This window comes from Rhododendron vialii, chromosome 5a (assembly GCF_030253575.1).
Source record: "Rhododendron vialii isolate Sample 1 chromosome 5a, ASM3025357v1".
NCBI classification, from domain to species: domain Eukaryota; kingdom Viridiplantae; phylum Streptophyta; class Magnoliopsida; order Ericales; family Ericaceae; genus Rhododendron; species Rhododendron vialii.
Window position 1 is genome coordinate 37,236,454 of NC_080561.1, and position 21,976 is coordinate 37,258,429.

Consider the following 21,976-nt stretch of genomic DNA (forward strand, 5'->3'; position numbering starts at 1 on the left):
AACTCTCGATTGTAAAAAAAACCAATCAAAAAAACTCAATAAGAGAAGCCCATACCTAGAGAGCCAAAGCACAACCACCAAAGTGAGAGAGAGTTGCTTTTGTTTACTAGCAGTACTAATTCTTTTCTTCCACCCTGCCAATATATGTCTGGACTTTATGCACTTTGTTCGACAGTTCAATAGAACCTTTATTCTGCGAGAATTCTCATCCGATGTCTGATGGATGGAAAATTATTCAATGATTTTCGGGCACCGCCACGTGATTTTCGAACACTTAGCGGTGCCCGAACATCTTTATTCATCATACATTTTTTTGAACACAAGAATGTATGATAGATAAGGGTATTGAGACACCACATTGTGGTGCTCTATGACCATGGAATAATTACTCACGGGCCACCAAAATGTGTTGTGCCTGAGGCTGGAGCACCACGTGGTCAAAGCCAGGGGATGGAGTAATCTCTCTCTAACAATAGTAGAAGACCAAATACATGCATGCTTTGTGTAGTTTATTATATTTTTTTAGGTAATCGTGTCATTTTTAAAATTTCAAAGCTATTTTTCATCAGTAACTTTATGATTTGATTTGCAGAAAAAAGATACTACTCCGTAGTATATTAAAGTTATATTTTTTTTTTATACAAAAAATTTCCCCCCAAAAAGTTAAAGTTTGAAAAAGAAAATCACAGTCATCTACAACGTACTGACAAAGAAATTACTACTAAAATAAATGGTACTTCCACCTGAAACATTTTCATTTCCTTTTGTTCCATTTTTTTAACAAAAAAAGTCTAAGACCACCGTGTGGATCCACAACACAAGTCCACCGCATGCAACGTGAAACTGCACGGTGGTCTAGATTGACTGTTTTTTTTTTTAAATATTTGATTTAACACTCCCAACTTTCTTTCATTGTTAATTGATTCTTTTCTTGGAACATTAAAGAGGGGCTTTATTCTCATTCTTCTCTTTAACTTCCTTCTTTGGTAAAATCAAGATACTAATCCCTATTCACACCCTTTTTTCTGTAGGAAGTTACCTTATTAAGCTGTACATAGGAAGTTATTATACCTTATAAATAAGTTAGCTTAACTTCCTTCTTAATTTGGTGTGTGTGTGTGTGTTTCAAACAAAAATGGATACCAACTTTGCCAACAGCAGCCACTCGGCAGCACTCAGAGCAGCACTAACATGGACCCCAAAATCGCTACCGGTGCTCCGCCGGATCCTGACCAACCAACCGGATATTCTGACGCAAAGAGACGCGCAAGGCAACACCATACTCCATTTCCTGGCGGCAGACGGCAACGCCACCGCCTTCAGAGAACTGTTCGAGGGCTGCTTACTGAGGAGGAGCAACCGGGGCGGCTGTGGGGGAGAGCTGAGGACGCGGAACTGGAGTGGGGACACGGTGCTCCACGAGGCAGCCAGGCTTGGCAGGCTCAATGTTGTGGAGGTCATTATGGAGAGGGAGATAGAGTTGGTTTCGGAGCGCAATGCATTGGGAGAGACGCCGCTTTTCTCGGCGGCTGCGAATGGAAAGGAGGAGGTGTTCAACCTTCTCAAAGTGGCGGCTGCTCATGAGCATATGCTGAGGAGAGATGACGACTGCACTATTCTTCATGCTGCTATCATGGGAGAACATTATAGTACCTTCTTCTTCTTTTTCCCTTTGTCATTTCTACAATACTGCCAATATACACTCATGTTTTTTTAGATTGTTTATTAACCATGTGGGAATGCTCATTTAAAAACTTAAGCGAGCAGAGAGAGGGGTCTTAAGGCCTTATTTTTTTTAGGGGAGCCGTGAATAAGTTATTCACGGAGGCAATAAATCTCACCCGTCCGTTTTGACAATCAATAGTCAGGATTTTAAAAGAACTCATCCAGAAAAGAGTTAACTCTTCCGGAAGAGTTATTTCGATTCAGCTCCGTAAAAGCATATTTACGAAAACCTCCATAAAAAAGTTTTTCCGTGCTTTACATTATTGACTATCTAGGACTGATTAAAATTGTGGTTAAACTTTTGAACCAGGTCTGGCTATGAAGATTGTTGAATCATTTCCTCATCTTGCCAGAGCACATGATGAAGATGGAAACACTGCATTGAATATGTTGGCGAGCAAACCCGTTTCCTTTAAAAGTGGGTCAAACTATTGGCTTAGGAACCTTGGCAGTTGGCCCTCCATTACCCTACAGTTCCTTTTGTGTCTCGTCTACCTTTGTAAGTCTTTTTTCTTTTCTTTTTTTTCTAATCCAAAAGAAATATATATATATATTAACGCGGTAAGGGTACATCGAGGGAAATTTCTTTTTTTTCTAATCGAAAAGAAAAATATATATACAACGCGATAAGAGTACATCGAGAAAAAAAAAAAGGAAGAAAATAGACACAGACTAGCTTCATAATATTGATACAATATTGTCATCATAGTATTTGTCAAAGAGGTACTAGTGTTACCATAAGTTTGCACATACAACTAGGGGTGTTACAAAAATCGACGGACCAAAAAAATCCGAAAAAATCGACCGATCAGTTCAATTCGGTCGGTTTACGATCAGAGTAAAGCCAGTTTTTTTCAGACCTAACTGAACCAAACCGAACCAAAATCAGTTCGATCTCGGTTTCCTAGAATTTTTGTCGAACCGAACCGAACGACTATATATATTTTTTTATATATTTATATATTTTACATTACAAAATATAAAATATTTATATAAAACAATTTTATGTATATTTTACATATATACACTTTAAATTAAATGAAAATTTTATATTTCAGGCAGACCGAAATCCCCAACTGGACCAATCCTACCCCAAACCGAACCAAACTCAACTCCGATCGGGATTGGTCCTGAAAATATTTGGACCGAGCCAAATCGAAATCACCCTTACATACTGCTTGACGGAATCCTCGTCCTAAATTAACGGGTTGCCCCAAGCGTATGGCGGAGACCGACGTAGCACAATATCCGGTAAGTCCGAAATTGAATCCACAGAGACAGTGATATGTGCTGACTAAAAACTCAGGTTGATACTTATTTAACGGGCTCTTAGGTATCCACCCCTATTAAAACCTAGAAATTAATTGTACTTTTCAAATAATTAAAAGAAAGGTACTGTCGTAGGATTCATAGCACTCACAATTGGCCCGGACTCATTTCCTCCAATCGGTGTTCTTTAAAACGTTTAATTTTAGACTGAAAAAGATACCCCATAAGATGCGAACCCTTATGGTCGCCGTTTATCTATGCGCAGCGGAGAATGAGTTTTGGACCCCCATTCTCCCATTCTCCCGTTCACGTGGACTCCAATAATGCTCAGGTTCGTCCACGGAAAGTATTTTACCAATCTAAAATATTATTTTCTTTCATTTTTTATTTCGAAATAGGAGCAAAACGCATCCGAACCGGCCACGGTGTACAAATCACCCTGCGACCCTACCGTGACAACTACTCACTCATATCAAGCAAAAATTTAAAAAAACCCGAACTTGAAACATGCTTCTAAATATGAAATAAACAAAAGATACGAATTAAACAAATACCAAAAAACAACTTTATTAAAGAATAAAAATTAATACGAGTTACCGATGTGTGAGTAATTAAACAAAGCGTCAAAAACTAGAAAGGAACAAAACTCATAAGAAAACTAAACAATATTAAGAACTTTCATCGTAATAAAACCCGTTGAAAATTAAATATATGCCGCAGTCCCGTTCTTCGTCCGTGGCCACGTGCTGCCGCAAAAGAAAACTCGTTCCTGGTTCGCAGCTCTCGGTCGCGTGATTCCCAGAATCTGCGTGATTCCCAGAAGATATCACGGCAGGCTCTTTTCTTTGTTTTTTTTTTCGTCCGTGGAAAAATCTCCTTTTTCAAGAGCTGCTGCTGAAGTCATTAACCTGTTCCTTAAATAGGGTAAAACATGCTTTAATTACACAAAGCTCCCTTAAGCTATGTATAATAACAACTTACAAAATCAACTTTAAAGCACTTTGCACTTTTAATCCCAAACTTTCTTTTACTTCTGGTTCTATCCAAATTCTCCGACAACAGGCTCAAGCAACCTATAAACATAAAAACACATAATAAAAATCAATTAACAAAAATAAAGGACTAATAAATATAGATTAGAGAGCCAAAATATGTATATTTTGGCACTTATCACATACAACCCAACTCTAAAACTATTAATAGTGTTGGTGCAGTCAAAGAAGAAGAATTTTACATTACAAAATATAAAATATTTATATAAAAATATTTTTATGTATATTTTACATATATACATTTTAAATTAAATGAAAATTTTATATTTCGGGCAGACCGAAATTCCCGACCGGACCGATCCTACCCCAAACAGAACCGAATCGAACCAAACTCAACTCCGATCGGAATTGGTCCTAAAAATATTTGTACCAAACCGAATCGAAATCACCCCTACATACGACCCAACTCTAAAACAATTAATAGTGTTGGTGCAGTCAAAGAAGAAGAATCCTTGCATTTAAGTTTTTAACACATCAGGAACACTCCTTAACATTTGGAAGTTTGCACTTTTGTTTTCTTTAGCACAATATGATTGAATTTTCTGTATTTCCTTTCTTCTAAAAATTTGTTCAGTGATCCAGGACTTAGGCCAGTGTGTAATGCTTGGGTGATTCCTCCTCGATGTACCCTTATCGACTTTCAAAATATTATCTTATGTTTTACTTATCAAAATATATACTATGAATATATAAAAGGTTTTGAATCCTGAACCGCTCAATATATATATATATATATATATATATATATATATATGTGTGTGTGTGTGTGTGTGTGTGAGGAATTTTCAAGTGAAGGATCCCTCATTTTGTTAAAATGAGAGACTTTCATTTTCCGATCAAATTTTGAAAATCCGAACCGTTCAATGTGTGCAGAACGTAATTTTAAGGGTCTTCTCAAGAAATCAGCAAAAAAAATGACCGGGAAGGGCGTCATCTGAGCAGTTTTTTTTTTGAACCGTTCAATGAAAACTGCTCGGATGAAGCCCTTCCCGGTCATTTTTTTTGCTGATTTCTCACGGGGACCCTTAAATCACGTTCTGATCACTTTGAGCGGCTCGGATCATCGAAATTCAATCGGGAAGGGGAGTCCCTCATTTTAATAAAATGAGGGATCCCTCACCGGAACCTAACTCATATATATATATATATATATATATATATATATATATATATATATATATATATATACCCGCTCTTATGAGGACCACCTTATTTTAATAAAATGCGGACCTCCCTTTCCTGATTGAATTTTGATGATCCGAGCTGCTCAATATGTTCAGAACGTAATTTTAAGGGTACCAGCGAGAAATCAGCAAAAAAATGATCAGGAAGGGCTTCATCCGAGCAATTTTTGTTTATTTTTTATCGAACGGTTCAATCAAAAACTGCTCGGATGAAGCCCTTTCCGATCATTGTTTTTGCCGATTTCTAGCGAGTACCCTTAAAATCACGTTCTGAACACATTGAGCGGCCCGGATCATCAAAATTCGATCAGAAAATGGGAGAAGTGAGGAGGTCCGCATTTTAGTTAAAATGCGGACTCCCTCATTTGAAACTGACTATATACTATAATATATATATATAATCATAATATAGTAATTGTATTTGTCTTCCACTAATATATTTTATAACGAACGATTTATTTGTTGTAACTTTGGCAGGCATGCCAGTGTGGATAAATGAGTCTAGACTTACTGAAGATGTAGAGGATCCCCAGAGGAATAAACCTGTTATATGCCAATCAATAGGGTCTTTCGTCAAAACCATTATCTCAGGTTTGACTTATTTCCCTACCTCTCCGAAAAAATCATGAAAATCTTAAAGCTTGTATCTTTTGTAGGGCTACTAAAACCAAATAGCTCGAGCTCGGCTCGACTTTTGGCTTGTTCAAACTCGTTTAAAAAAAATTTAAGTCAAGCTCAATCATGTTTTTTTGTTTATTTATGAATTCAAGCCAAGCTTGAACATATGAGAATTTGCATGGCTCGATAGGCTCATAAACAAAAAATGACTTCCATAAATGTCACAAATATAGGGATACATTTAATAAATGTCCCAAAATATGTGATCTGCATCGGCCTTTCATATGGATATTTTCACCAGTTTTAAAGTACCATGCATGCATTGCATTCAAATAGAAAATATCTCATGTGAGATATGAAAATTTAATGGTTTGGGAGGTTTTAGTTTAATGAATGTAGCTAGTGCGCAACTGAATTTTATATTTATAAGTTTTTTTGGCCGAAATTAATGACGCTAGTTCTTCTTTATGGCCTTTTAAATTAGATCATTTCTTTTTGGAACTTAACAAGTCTAGTTTGAAAGTTCAAAACTTTACGTGTTTAAGCTCATGCTTGAAAGCTCAAGATTAGCTTACATATTTCACAAGCCAAACCAACCTTATCACGACCACAAAATTTCAAACTCGAGCCGAGCTTGAACAATTAATCTCAAAAAGTTTCAAGACCAAGCCAAATTTGAACACATGCATGTAATAAAGAGTCAAGCAAAGCTTAAGCAATATTGTGCTCCTCTAATCTTTTGCGTACATGCTTTTCAATTATTTTTTTTCTAAAAAATTGTATAGATTTGTCACCACAATTTTGTTTCACAGTCGTTGGATCTTCCAAAATTTTCCTTTCTATTTCATTTTCTTCCACAAAACCATGAACAAAATAGTGTCAATATCCTTTGTGGAGGGAAAGGGATAGCAAAAATTTGAAAGATCTAACTGTGGTGTACGGTTGGATCCATCAAGTTTTTACTTTTCCTCCACAAAAATATGAATTTAATACAGCTTAACAGTCATATCCATGTGCACGCGCACAAAAAAAAAAAACTCTAAGAAAACGGTCATAGTTAGGGGTAACTTAATTATTAGTCCTGATTTTGGATTTCTTCATCTTGTCAAATTTGAAATATTATTTCCATCCTGAAATTCAAATAAACCCAACAATACTCTTATTTATCATTTTTCCATTTTTATTTTGATTTTCCTTATCTTCTCTCTCTCTCTCTCTCTCTCTCTCTCTAAAATTCGAATATACCACGAAAACCAATAATAAGTTTCTGCAAAAAAAAAAAATCATGAAAACTTAAACAGGCCATTATATAAAATCATGAAAATAATTATGGTTTATTTCAAAACATGAAAAATCAAAAACTTAATTTAATTTCAAATGGACCATGTTTTTTTCATGGACTATTTCAAACTATGTACCAACATATTTTATGATTATTCAAATGACCCATGAATAAGACAATAATCATGGTTTATTTCTGAATCATGGAATGTTTCTAAACCTTGGAAACTGAAAATGTTTCTGCAAACATACCATGTAAACACAAATATATCATGAAAGCTGGAAAAATATTTGCAAAGGAAATGGAAGCATCAAAACTTGTAAAACAGTACATCCAAAATGCATGAAATACAACAAAGGAGAGAGTGTGTTAAGAACTGCACCCCATTGGATTCAAACGCCTCCACGATCCGATCAAACTCCTTAACACTAAGCTAGAGCCACGGGCTTCTCAAGAAGCATGCGGGCTTCTTCTTCTCCGCCCAAAGCTTCATGCATGAATTATTAGCTAGTATAAGTGAAAGTTGCATCAAAAACATGTTGAACACAGCAGTACTCTCACATCACACCACATGCATTCAAAAAGCTATAAGTAGCTCGATCTTTTAAGCATTGCAACAAACACCCATGACTACGGTTTTGGGAGCGTGATTGAAGACTTACAATCACGGCTAATAGCTGTGATCTTTAGGCGATATTGACTTGTCTATATATGCTTCTCTCTTATTACTTAATTTTCTTTTGTTTTTCTATTGTTTAGTGGTGCCTTGGCTTAGAGCAGTTCATGACGTAAAGAAAAAGCATGTGTGTGCACTGAAACTAGCCAAAACGTTGATTGCAAATGAAGAAGATTGGAGCCATTACACCAACTCATGTGGAAGGTATATTGATTTTGACGACGATGATGATCAGCCAATTATTACTACGAGAAGAAACCCACTTCTTCAAGCGGCGGAGAACAGCATTCTAGAGTTGGTGAAAGAAATCCTCGGGAAATTCCCCGAGGCTGCGTATTGCTTCGATTGCAATGGGAAGAACATATTTCACATAGCAGTGGAGAATAAAGATTGCACCATGTACAGCTTCTTGAAGAAGAACGTTGCTAGAAAGGATTGGATGATGGCAGCTCTTGCTCATGATCAAAACTCCATTTTGCACTTTGCAGCCAAAGACGGTGCTCATCCTAGAGTTCTCTTTGGAAGCTTGAACCAGATGGCATGGAATGTATACTGGTTTAAGGTATGAGCCCTTGTACTAGTTTCTTCACTACTCACACTACATTCTAAATTACATAGAACCCGAACCCTGGAATTTTTCGTGCTGAATGTTGTGACAAAATCAACATATATGTACGATGTTTTGTAGCACACAACATTCTGTTTTTACTTTTGTTGAATTCCGCCGTGGGTTTGGAATTCTTGCTACGGGGCAGTACGCAAGAGTTACCACTGCGTAACTTTAAGGGTATATACGTCGAGAAGCAAAAAAGAAAAGACCAAAGCACTAGATCGATATTGATACATGAAGCGAAGTGAAAAGCCAATGATATCACATTTACTATATGAATTTGGCTTGTGTGCAGTCCAATTTTGGACTATATTGGACTGCAGAAGTGCGGTCCAAGTGATCGCAATCGTTTGATAAAGTTTTTAAGGGTTCAGATTTATTTTTAATTTATGATCGGAAGTAAACGATTATAACCGGTGACAAATTCAACAAATCTGAACCTTTGATTTTCAAGATGAACAGTTCAGATTGAACCGCACGGCCTTCTCTGCAGTAGAGAAGCCAGGTTCTTACTATATCTTCACTCTCCTCATATACACCTTCTAGGCACCTTTTGAGTTTTGAAGTCTTCAATAGAGTAATCAATGATATCACATTCACCTTTGATCCACAAGGCCATTCTAGTTTTCACCAAATCAATAACCTCCGGCCTCCATTTTCCCACACTTTGTTGTTAAACTTTACCACTTCATTTCTACCTAGCCAAATGGTCCACAAAGTTGCAGAGAAGCATGCTTGCCAGCATAATTTTTCCAGATTCTTGAATTTGTAAAAATCTCGGTATTGTAGAAAAACTTGAAGAGTTGGAGGGCATAACCAAGTCGTCCCCCATGCACCAATGCTGACCATATTTTCCAAGAGAAATTGCAAAGTAAGAGAAGGTGGACGAGGAGAAATTTTTCAATGCCGGGTGGATATCAAGTGATGCCCGCTTGGCACATTCGAGCCGTCCGATGCGATTTTGGACGGCTCGGATTTGGAGAGAAAAAAATGAGAGAGAAAGAGGAGGGTGAGAGGAGAGATAAGGTTTCAATCTGAACCATTCAAAAGTGTATCGGACGGCTCGGGAGTGCCGAGCAGACGCCACATGAAATATATCCGCTCGGCACTGAAAAATTTCTCGTGGACCAGGGATTCCCTCTCAACATTGCAGTAGGGGCAGAGGTCTAGATCAGCAACAACAAATCCTCTACTAACTAGATCAGCAATGCATGCATTGATGCATACCATATTTTCCTTCTCTCTCTTTTTTGCGTTGTTCAATTCTACAGTATTTATTGATACGAACAGTCATAAACCGCTTTGCCTCGGTTGTTTGTAGGTTCCTCCGGCACATTATTGGATAATATAGTAATAATTTTTCTCTTCCAAATTGCCTGTTCATCTTTCCATTTTGAAATTGTCTCCTACTCTCCTCTTAAATAAGAATCAGTTTCGCTTGGCTTTTTAAAGGGTGTTTTTGAGTTGGTGGTTGCGTGGCTTTTTAAGTTTTTGAGTTGGTGGGTTGCGTGGCAGAAAAGGGAGGTGGACATTTGTTTTTGGGTGAAGTTTTGTACCTCCTACAACAGATGGCGACAACCACGAAGAAAACCCTCCTCCTCTTCACATCTCCTCCGCTATTTCTCTCTCCTTCGCCTCTGCCCAACTTCCTCCGCCTCGCTCCGGACTCCAGAGGCCGCAGAACCTCGCTCCGGACTCCGGAGACCACCTTCTACGGCCTCCCCTTGAGACGATACTGCTCGATGGTACTGATCTCAATCACTGGCTTTTTGTGATGCCTTTTAGGGTTTTGAATCGATTTCTCGGAATGTGCAGACGATTATCCTTGATTGTGTGCCTATTTGTTAATTTTGGGTTGTTCTTTTTGCAGGAAAGGTTCACGGATCGCTAGCTTGTGCTGTTAAGGTGAGAGGCCAAACCCCGAAGGTGGCCAAACAGGACAAGACGAAGAAGCCAAGTGGCAGGGCTCACAAGCGCATGCAGTACGACCGTCGCTTCGTTACCTCCAGTAATCATAATCTTTTAATATTTTAGTTTTTTATATTTTTCCCCTTCTTGATTTCTATTGCATGTTAGTATTGATGGTTTCATTGTTTCGAAATCATAGAGTACTTTTGATTTGTTGATTTTGTGCCAGTTTTTTCAGAAATTCCTTTGTTTGCTATGCTTTGCTGGTTTTGATGTTTTTTTTCCTTCTTCATTTCTGTTGTATGTTTGCTTTTTCCCCCTTCCTGATTTTTGTTGCATGTTAGTATTGAGGGTCTTCATGTAGGGTTTTCCAGAAATTTCACTGTCTGCTATGCTTGATTGGTTTGGTAGTAAATTCTATAAAACTTTTGAAACATGCTCAATAAAACTTGATAGATGGGCTATGCCAAGAAATAACTTGTTCTTTAACTCTAATTGGAAGGGATAGTATGTTCTTGAAGTTACTGTTCAGGTTCCCACAGCATTAACTGTGTTGTGTAGACTACGTGTATCAAACTTATTACGATACAATTGTACAATGTGGTTATGTTGAATGTGAATTATTCTGGCAGGACTGCTCAAAGCTGAATAGATATCCTTCAAGATTCTCAAAGCTGAATAGAATCCAGCCTCCAGCCGGAGAATTGTGTTCCTGTCAAGCCGTGGAATCTTGAAGCAGATGATACTGCACTCGTGGATCTTATTCCATTTCTCGAGTGTAAGCATTGTTGTAATATGGTTTGATCAGTATGCTTTGCTTCTGCAGATTATTGTACTCTTTATACTTTTTTGTATTCTGCATAATGCTGATAGATTATTGAATCTAATTTTGACGCAGTTGTTGCCTGCCATCCACGAGCTAATATAAGACCAATGGATGGATTCGGAACAACTAGACCTAGGGCTATTTCAATTGCAAAGCTCTGATTCCTATCTCACCCACCACCCTCCACTCTGATGAAAAAATACATGTACTTAAGTTCTTTTGAATTGATCTCATTCTTTTTTGTGTTAATTTTTTTTAAAAAAAATTGTACATTTGAGTGAATTTGGTTACTCTGAGTTGAAGAATGTATTTGTCACTGAACAAGGGTTTTCTAGCCGCGGAAGATCCATCGAAGCATACCTCGAATCTTCGGTTACATGTTCTTGCAAAAAAACAAATCAACAAAAAAAAAAACTCTCTTCCTCCCAAAATCTCTTTTATTCTGCATATAATCTTTGCATGTATGTTTTTCTTGGCTGTAGAGAGGTTAGGAAGTGCTGGAAGCCATCTGCATCTCGTGGAGAAGTAGAATCATCTCTCTGACCATATTAGCAAACATAATTATGGGTAAGTGTATCTCTTTTGTTTGCTGGCAGAATTAATTGTTTCTTCTATAAGTAATTTATATTATTTTAATTCATAAAAAACTGTAGATCTCGCACTGATTGTAGGACAGTAATTCATCTGATAGTAACTTAGAAGTCAATGTTGTAGCGATTGATGCACCAGGGGGATTTCTCTTTGAATGGTGGTCTGTCTTTTGGGACATCTTCATTGCAAGAATGAATGTCATTCTGAGAATGATTCAGTAGCAGCTCATAAAGAGGTGAATCTTTTATATATTTTTGGTTCAATGCTCATTTATATTATATGTATGCTAACTTATGAAGATATTATTTACCTTAATTGTTCTTAAAATAAAATTCAGACTCAACACATGAAAGCAAGAGAGCACCAGCAACAACTATAAATGCAGCAGTAGTTGCATCTCATGCAACAGTGTAATGTCAAGTTGCAGCGAAGGGACCCTAACCATCCTGCCCATGGTGGCCCTATCAATGGTATGAACTGAAGGAATGATAGGGCAGCCATCAGCCATCTGTACTTGCTATAAGAATGTACGAAGAAAGAATTGAACACCCTCAACCGATGGATTCAAAGAATTCTTCAGGTCTTATGAGTGCCAATGGGATGGCCCTACTTAAGTCAGCAACGAATAATCAAGGGTGAGGTGTTTGAACATTTTTGTCAACTTCAATATTGTTCTTTATGAGCTCAATATATTTGACTACCTTTTATGTAGTTTGAGGTCATTTTTATCCTATTCCTTTTGATTCAGTCAGTTAGCCCAAGGCAACTCTGAGACCATGTTTGGCTTTACAACAAATGCAGGTACGACCTCAAATGACCACTGTAATTACTCTGACCATACTCCTATGCACTTAGTCATTCGTTCTGGTACAAGCACGTCCTGCACCAGTCTCATCCTGTTTCATGTTTGGAATTAGCAGGACATCATTCAAGAAGTTAATATGGGTGCATCTCAGAAATCTATGGCAATGGATCCTTCGTCAGTTTACGGACAAGCAACTTTACAATCAAAAGCTGGACTAGGTGTAGGTAGATTACCAAACCCTTGGGAATGAAAGTATTATGTTATATATGACATTTGTGCATGACTTATGAGAAATTATGACTTATGAGAATATTATGGTTTTCATTTTTTTATCCTATCGGAATGTCGATTCGAGTTTAAGTTTGTACTCTTATCCTCCCAAATTCTGCAATGTGACTGATATGTAGGTAGATGTGAGCGTGTGTAGCATAGCACGATGGATTTTCTTTTAAAGTAGTTCCTTTCAGTTGGTTTGGGTGGGTGGGTTGTAGAGTTTGAGTGTGCGTGTGTGTGTTTTAATGGTACGTGGTGTGTGTCTGTGATTGGATGAATCATAGGGTGATCCTGTGGATGAATCTGCTGCTTCTACGTAGAAGAAAGAAAAAGGAAATTGTGTGACGTGGGGAGGGATCCCCTGTGATTGATACACACATGGCATAAAAACCCAACTCCGTTCCATGGAGAAACAATGGCATTTACGGTATTAATTAGGTTAAAAGTTCAATTCTTATGCTGCTACGTTTTTGCTGCACGACAAGGAAGATCAGTGTTCTAGAGTTATTCCAAGATCGGAATGTACATTAGAGTACATCAGTGGTTCAGAGCACCAAGGAGGCGATCCAATTAGTGTTCATGTGGTGGTAGATGGTGCATGGTTGAAGGATAACAAACAAGGTGGTGTTGCTTGGTAATCAGACCTGGTAATGGCAGCTTAATATTATCATCTGTAGCAATGAAAATCTGTCTTTAAGTTTTATCTTTTTTGCTTAATGCTTTTTCTTTGTCAATTCAGTGCTGTCCTTAGAATATATGCATGTGGGATGTAAATTGACCTTGCTGTTAAGTGACTAAGTTGGGAGATCAAACATGAATTAGTAGATGATTACAAGTGAAAATTATGGTGCAGAGAAGTAAAGATTTGGACACTTCAGAATTGCTTGAGCATTTACCAGCTTAGCAGCAGCTTTTATTTCGTGTTGTGCTACTTGCTTTTCTCTTAGTTTCATAATTGATCTCTCTTTTTCTTTCTTTCAGGAAAATATCTTGCGTTGGCAGAGGATTGATGGGTTATCTTGGAAATAAGGTACATATCTTTTTGATTGGTTTTTGCTTTAATCTGTAAAATAAAGTTTCGAAATAGGAAGCTAAGGAAATGAAGGAATTCATTGTTTGTTTTGCAGGGATTCGTTTCAGTCAGCATGTTGTTACATGAAACGAGCCTTTGCTTTGTGTGTAGTCAGCTTCTTCCATTAGCTTCAAAACTCTAACTTTGATGCTAGCCTTTTGCTATTGTATAGATAAACCTGTAGCCAAAGTCATGTAGTTAGTCATAAAGACTAGCGAGTGTATAGCAAAATTTTTGTAGACAGCTACTTATGATCAAACTTATGCATACAATTTTTGCTACGCTTAGACAGCTACTTATGATCAAACTTATGCATACAATTTTTGCTACGCTTATCCACATTTATAATTTTAGAAACAATCAAAATCGATCTCCACAACGGGCATGACGGACGTGCAATACACGTCGCAATGCACCTAGTTACTTTAAAAAGTAAAAAAAAAAAAAAACTATTTTAGACCATGCTTTCGTAACAACTGTGATTGTAAATCATATATACAGTGGCAATGTTAGAAAATCAATGCCTTTGAAAGTGACTTATAAACCATTGCTTCTTCGAAAGTGGGGAGTGTAGTATACTACATTCACGTTTTCTTAAAAAGTTAGAATTCTTAAAAGGAACGAATAATTGATACATAAACGAGATAAACTAGATAGTAAGCCTTTGCGATATTTTACTGTATATTTATTAGATTGTTAACCATTAACTCATCTAAAAGTTTAAATATTTATATTCTCAACACACCCCATCTTGTATAACTAGACTCTCCTCCATAAGTAGGCTAAACACGTATAAATTTTTTTTTTTTGGAACATCGAACAAGAAATTTATTAATAGAAGAGGAAAGGAGAGTACAAATAAAGGCTAAGGGAAAGCATCACAACGCTAAGATAATATGTAAATTGTAATCATTAAGTAAGCAGTGAGTTTCAAACCCAGGATCTATTGTCTGCTCTGATACCTTATTAGATTGTTAACCACCAACTCATTTAAAAGTTTAAGCTGTTAGATCGAGAGTAATTTTATTATTTATATTCTCAACAATATTCATGCAGCTTGTATGTTTTGATTCTCCTCCTCATCTCTTGTGGTACCCAAACTCCGGCGAAAAGATGGCAACCGAGCTGTTCGAAGTTACCCACTCCAGCCTACAAAAAGATGCCGCGAAAGCCCTAAAATCAATGAACGACGGCATGTTTGTCGTCTCTGCCCTCTTCGGCACCGTCAACTACGCTGCAATTTTCACTCTTCCCGGAGGCTTCGACACCAACAGAAACAAGCAGGGTTCCGGCATGCCGGTCCTGTATGGTACAGACAAAGAGCAAGAACTGCTGCTTTTCTTGTTTTACACTAGCGTTGCCCTGCTTGCCGCCTTATTATCACCGGTGGAGATGGTCGCGATCCAGCTGTCCAAGTTCACGAGTAGCGACTTCTTCATGGCATTGCCCTTCAGGTACGTACATCGTCGCTTATTCCATTTTGGGTTTGTTCGTCAGTAGGTTAGCCGCTGGTTAACCCATGTGCTTTCAGGGTCTTGTATTCTCTGTTTTCTTGGCATATTCTTGCCAGATATTTCCTTTTATTTTCATCTAAAATATACATTGTTTTTACTGATTTGAAAAAAAGAAAAAAAAAGGTACACCGCTGCTATAACAACATTGTACGTCACTGTCGTCTCCACCATCGCGGCATGCTCCAAAGCCTACGACATCATCGATGTCGACAAAAGCATCCCCAATTTTTACTCCGTGGTGCCGGCCATCATAGCGGTAACCATTGTTTACATAGACGTCGTGTATCTGCCTCTGTGTGGCCTGTGTCTTGCGCTTCGTTGCTCACTTACGTACCAAGGCCACATGTTTGAGGCTTCAGCCATTTTTAAGCGTAGTTTTGAGGAAGCTGTACGAGACTAGGCCGTGAGGCTGCGATCAGCTAATTCATACTGTTAAAACTATTTGTTCAAATCTCTCATGGCACGAGATTATATCACACAATCCTATCTATATGTGTGTGTGTGTGGCATATGGAGTGCTTTGATGGATGTTTGTCTGTTTGTAATTGATTTCCATGTTAGTTGTGTTGGAAAATAAACTTGTGTTATTCAATAAATTCAGGGAGTTACATTTCCATCGTGTCATTTTATGTTTTGCTGGTGGGAGTTATACGGGAGTTGTAAAAATAATGGAGTTAGGATTGTGAAACGTCCCTATTAAGAGTGTGATGGGTTACATTTTGTGTTTACTATATATAACTTTGCATGTAATCTTGTTGTCAAGTATGAGTGAATAAAGTATTCCAAGTGTTCTCCCGTATTATCTTCTTCATATTATGAGTTTGTGTGTGTGCGCGCGCGCGTTCTTGCCTCCAACAAGTTGATGTCGTGCCAACAATCTTCTTCTTCTTTCTCGATCTTCTATGTAGGGCAAAGTTCACTTATATATACCTGTGTTTTGGCCCATGTGTAATTACACTCCCTCTGGTTCACTTTGTTTTATCCGCACCCTCTGTGGTTCCCTCTGTGGTTTGCAAATACACCTAATTAACTGAAAAAATGCTTCCGCTGTTAACAAAAATGATTAAAGGTCCAATACGACCTCATTTTATTCTTTGATTATATTATTCTTCCCAAAATCTAAACAATCCATCCCTTCTACAAAAAAAAAAAAATTAAATGGATCTAAACCGTTCATATTGTAGAGCTTAATGAGTACTACATTCATACCAAAATTCAAGTCGATCGAAAAATAGAAATTTCATGGTCAAATAGAATTGATTATGAAGCAAATTTTCAAATTTAACTTTACCTTGCATTTTAACAAGGATCCGATCACTGAATAATTGATGTCCGATCGACATGATTTTTTACAAAAATACTCTACTCTTCGATTTTGTGAACGGAAGAGGGAGCATCTGTAATTTTTTACAAACCACAAGGTGTGCAGATGCAACAAATGAACCATAGGGGTGTAACCACGGAGGTTATAAGCGAACTTTGCCCTTTTATGTACTCCTACAATTAATAGTGCTAATTCAGACATATCTTCTCCCATATAAATATAACAATGAGAATATGATAGGTTTGTTTACTCTAAAAAAAAAAAACCGAAGAGAATTAGGTGGCCATAGCTAGGCGGTGTAAAACCCAACTTTTTCTTCAAAGTCAATTGCATCGCACCACGTCATCAATCTCATAAACGTGGCGTGACACAATTTGTTTGGAAAAAAAGTGAACATTTACACCGACAGTTCTCCCTACTGTGGGTGTAAAACCCACTTTCCTCCGAATCAATCAAAACCAGGCGGCCATAACTAGGCGGCCCAGTAACTTTTGCGAATTAAGTGGGCTAGTTGACATCCCATCAAAACGATTTCACCTTTTTGAACTTTTCGGCCCAGTAAAGTTTTGTTTCCTGTGAAGCTCATTGGTCTTGGCCCAATATTCAAAAAAGATTTTCAAAATTTCAGAGTAAACCTCATTTCTTGTAACACCTAGGTAGTGCATTCTCGATGCTATTGAACCCATAGTTCTAAATACCGTTTCGGACAGGATACCGATTTTTCTACTGGTACGGTCCGTATCGGTACCGGTCGGGTACCGGGTACCGTTTCGGATTTACCGCAACTACAATATATATAATAATTATATATAATCATAATTTAAAAAAATTTCCCATATCATACAATTCATCATAAAATATCTCTACTAGAGATTCTCTAGTCCCATATTGCTTAGTTACAAAACTCTTTCCCACTTTAAATGACTTTGCACACTAGTGAACTTGTGAATGAGAACCAAATAAAAGATCTTGCGCGCTCGGGAAAATGTGCCGTGGCCGAAGGCAATTTGGAAAAGCTGATTCGGAAACCAATTAACCCGGTGCGCGTCACGGGTTATTCGGGCGCAGGGAGGGTGCAAATCCAGGATCTAAGCCTCGCGCACGTACTATGGTTAAGCCCATGTTTTGCTAAAATTTTTAAAAACGTTTTTTTATTTTTTTGGGCCTGAAACGGTTTTTTTTTTTTTTTGTTTCAGAAAAAGAAAAACGTAGCTTGAAAAAAAAAAACTCTGGAAAATTTTTTTTTGTTTCAGAAAAAGAAAAACGTAGCTAAAAATTTAAAAAAAAAAAATCTGCAAAATTCGGCCGGAATTCCCGGTATCCCGATACCGGCCGGTATTTATCGAAAGTCCGGTACCGACCGGTATTAGGACCGGAACGAAATTGGGGGGTTAGGATACCGATTCTTCGTCAAAACGGTACGTACCGACCGGTATAAAACGGTATCAATAACTATGATTGAACCAAAGCCTTTTGGCAAAAGTGGGGCTAATTACCTTTACTTTGTTTATGCATAGACTGAAAAAAGAATTTGCCCTCGAGAAAAACAGACCAAAAGAAATGTCATCTATATATTAGTACAGTATAAAATAGAATGGTTTCTGTTGAAACTGTAGAATATAAATGAGAGTAACTTCTATAACTGTTAGATCACTTCATGTTAAAGTTATATTTATCGGATCATTTCTTTTTTAAAAGATACAGAGAATATTCTTCAAATAAATCTATCTTTCTCTATCCTCACTTTTTAAGTAATGTATCTCCATGTAAAATAATGTTGCCTTATCTGATTAAGTGAAAAAATATCTCAAAATAGTAACCAACGCTTTGTGGAGATTACAACTATTCTGTAGAGCAGTCAAGTAGTACAGATAATTTATTTAAGTTGAGAATATGATATATTCCAACATGCCTTTAAACACGAGCATCCGATCCGCTAGTCTATATTATAAAATAGATCAGTTTCTGCTGAAAACTAGGCATATAAATGAGAACAACCTCTACAACCATTAGATCACTTTATAATGTTAAATTTACAGTCATCAGATCATTTCTTTTTTAAAAAGATATAGAGAATATTCTCCTAATAAATTTATCGCTCTCTATCCTCACATTTTATGCGATGTATCTCTATGTAAAATAATATTTGCTTATATGATCAAATAGGAAAACATCTCAAAATGGTAACCGACATTTTGTGGAAATTATAAATATCTCGTAAAGCAGTCTGATATTTGTAAAATGGTAATTCACATTGTTCTCCCTTAAAATTTGTGATAAATGCACTGCACATTAATTTCGAAAGCAAGAGAGATGCATCAGTAAAAAAACAAGGAAAAAAGGAAAGCAAAACCTGCAAAAGAAAAAAGCTGACAATTGGCTTCGCCCGGGTTCGAACCGGAGACCTTCATTGTGTTAGACTGACGTGATAACCAACTACACCACGAAACCATTTGCTTCTTTAGCTCGGAAATTAGTTATATTTATCTATCTATCCATGCTGTTCCTATCAAAGCTCAGCCTTTTCCGTCAGAACAGTAATTTTTTTTGTCACTCCCTGCAAAAACCCAGTCTCTCTCCTCTCTCTCTCCCATGATGAAACCTCTACCAAGTCAAAAAAAAATTTAAAAAAATGTCGAACCTGGATGATGAGTCCGGATCCCCTATCCAGCCCACTTCCAAACAGGCGCCTGTCCCACCCTCTCAACCGTTGATCTCACAAATCAACGGTTGAAATGGACCGAACACTTCTTTCTTAAAGCGACGCCGTTTTGGAGCGAAAGTGCTAAATCATTCGTGTGGCCCGAATTGAAGTTCAAGGCTCTCCGAGTAACCCAATACAAGTACCAAGAATCAAGATACTAGTATATCTGATCATCAGGTAATTCCACTCGGATCCTAATTGCCTTTCTTAGCAGGGGAAAGGGATATATCCGGTAGTCTCTACAGCCTCACAAACCCTTTGAGCCTCTACAATTGTGTTTATATGCACTTGCATGATTTTGGTTGTTGATTTCTCTCCAACTTTCATCCATGCGGACGTGGGCTTACATATTGTTGCTATTGGTCATGGCATAGCTACAAACATAGTTGGGATATATACTTACAAGAACCATGCTCCTTGCCTTGTTGTCCCCTTTAATCTTCTTGTCTTGTTGAGCTCGGGGTGCCCCTGTGGATTTGGTTACACAATGTCACTCCTTGCAACCGCTCTAAAAACACCAATTACCAATTGGTTGCGGTCCGACACTTCTCGGAGTCTGCTCTTACCCCAAATCAATTTTTTTCTGATAAAAAACCAGAGATCACTAAGGAGAAAAAATTCCCCCCGTGTAATCAGAGCAGAGGCCCTAGAGCTCTGATGAGCGAAGTTCCATCAATGGTACTGTCCCTATGATCATCGTCTTCTTGCAAAATATATGATTGAAGTCTACAGGATAAAGGCAGGGGTGATGCAAATGGTGGGGGGCACGTATGAAATGTGAGTAAGGGATTAGAGCTCACAACAAGAGAGTAAGATTGGATGACTTGACGCAAATCAGAACACATAACAATATTGATCGCAGCGCAATGGTATTTGAAATACCAAACCTTACGTAGCAGGCGGGAATCGATTTTAACGGTCTTGAATTTTTTAAAATTATTTTTGACAGAAAAAAAAATTTAGAGTAGGCAAATTAGTGCAGCACTTAGGAACCGATCCACGAACCATAAAGGAACCGTTGTGTAACAGAAACTGATTGATACAAATGCAATTTTTATTTTTTCAATCATAGTTATATTATGATGTAGCGGTATCGATAAACGCAAGAATCGATACATACATACGGGCCGACACGCTACCTATATAACAACTGATATTTAAAACTTTAGATGCATGAAAGAAAACGGCATTCCATAGCAATCAGCAATAAAACTTGAACCTAGAAACACAAATAACGAGTGAGAAAACACAATTGAGGCTTTTTTGGGTAAATTAGCTTGAAATAGAAAAAAATGATAATCGAATATACAGCCTACAAAGAGCATACCCCAGGAGGAAACAAAAGAAAGAAAAGAAGAATAAGAAAATTGACTCTAATGCCAAATGGCTACAATATACTAAGTTAGAAGATACCAGATGTTTCCATGCCATCTAAAATAGAGGGAACAGAAACAACGGGGCAATTGAGGATAATGAGGACAAAATGAAACCATAATGGTTACTAACGCCAATTTCTTAGCAATCAGATCATTTACAAAAGGCTCATAGCAGCATGCTATGACTTAGATTTAGCTTGAACTAGCAGCAGCTAACCATGACAATCAAAAGCAGCACACTGCTCATTTAGCTCATTTAGCTCCGGAGGGCCGAGCAGGTAAATAAAAACAGCAGCAGCCCTCAAAACCAGGAAGCCGCAAAACAGGTCAGCAGCAGCCTCAACATGTTCTACAGATCAGCAGCTAAGCTCACACTTCAATCGCAGCCAGACACTTCAGATGCTGGTCTGCACAGGACAGACCAGAATAACAATAGCAGCAGTTCCCTTCAGAATTTTCACATAACAGTGATAACACAGCAGAGAAACATCCGACTGCTTGGCTGCTGCTTCTTAACAAGAATTACAAGAATTTAGGCTGCTTGGCTGCTGGACTAAAGTAGGATACAGCCGTAGGATCTGGCTCAAGTAAACAGAACACAGAACAGACAGCCATAACATCCATAACAACAAGAACAGACAGTAGCAGCACATAACAGTTCACCATAAACTGGACAGCGGTAGCAGAGAATGGTGCATGTGAAATCTAGGGACATGCCCCCCAGGAAAGCCTAAACCTCCCAAGGGACAACCCCCCCAAGGGTAGGTAGAAAACAATGGGACAAACCCCCAAATTGACAACATCTGAACATGAGCACATTTACACCATATGAATGCCACAAATACAGTCAACATTATGAGGGCCATCAAACAAGCGATCAGACTAAGGTAATAGAGGTACACAGTAAAGAAATGTGCACAAAGAGAACTCATCCAACCAGACAGCATAACTAACAAAAGAACCAGCCACAAACACCTCTCTTAGTACTGAAACAAGGTTCCACACTATGGATTCCAACATGATAAAAGCTGAAGCAACCATTGCTAATATCTCCTCAACCTTCTCCACCCACGAAGCCTAGGGCACCAACACTTTAAAAGAAAACGGGTAAGCTACTACTCCCTCGCCTCTCCCTCACAAAAAGCCTCCCTCTAATTATTACCTCCT

At 37.8% G+C, this 21,976-nt stretch overlaps 2 protein-coding genes, 1 long non-coding RNA gene and 1 other non-coding gene across 6 annotated transcripts in view; 3 read left to right on the forward strand and 1 right to left on the reverse strand.

Annotated features, from left to right (window-relative positions):
* Nucleotides 1-1,114: 1,114 nt before the first annotated feature.
* LOC131327881 (uncharacterized) lies at nt 1,115-15,805 on the forward strand. The gene is made up of 6 exons (XM_058361006.1): nt 1,115-1,649; nt 2,036-2,224; nt 5,708-5,821; nt 7,890-8,368; nt 14,948-15,345; nt 15,529-15,805. Exons 1-6 carry the CDS (start codon nt 1,136-1,138, stop codon nt 15,803-15,805), a joined length of 1,971 nt encoding a protein of 656 aa, XP_058216989.1. The 5' UTR covers nt 1,115-1,135.
* On the forward strand, nt 9,932-14,172 carry LOC131326359 (uncharacterized). Its single transcript, XR_009199983.1, has 6 exons — nt 9,932-10,161; nt 10,287-10,424; nt 11,633-11,717; nt 12,490-12,563; nt 12,662-13,849; nt 13,947-14,172. It is a non-coding gene; the product is annotated as an uncharacterized LOC131326359 (long non-coding RNA).
* A 3,301-nt stretch (nt 15,806-19,106) lies between the features above and the next one.
* TRNAV-AAC (transfer RNA valine (anticodon AAC)) lies at nt 19,107-19,180 on the reverse strand. Its single transcript has one exon. It is a non-coding gene; the product is annotated as a tRNA-Val (tRNA).
* Nucleotides 19,181-19,331: 151 nt separating this feature from the next.
* Nucleotides 19,332-21,976, forward strand: part of LOC131326361 (putative F-box/kelch-repeat protein At3g17540) — a 45,366-nt gene continuing 42,721 nt past the window's right edge. Inside the window, exons 1-2 of one of the 3 annotated variants that reach the window (XM_058359118.1) lie at nt 19,332-19,610; nt 19,648-19,665. The gene's annotated coding sequence lies outside the window, so the exon portion shown is untranslated. Of the gene's footprint in view, nt 19,611-19,635; nt 19,666-21,976 lie in introns of those variants that run through there. The other 2 variants (XM_058359119.1, XM_058359120.1) reach the window with 2 other exon arrangements.

Bases quoted from the DNA above. Each gene is read 5' to 3' on its own strand.
- LOC131327881 (XM_058361006.1), top strand. From the start codon at position 1,136: ATGGATACCAACTTTGCCAACAGCAGCCACTCGGCAGCACTCAGAGCA. The intron at 1,650-2,035 runs GTACCTTCTTCT...CTTTTGAACCAG, and splicing joins TATCATGGGAGAACATTATA to GTCTGGCTATGAAGATTGTT. The intron at 2,225-5,707 runs GTAAGTCTTTTT...TAACTTTGGCAG, and splicing joins TTTGTGTCTCGTCTACCTTT to GCATGCCAGTGTGGATAAAT.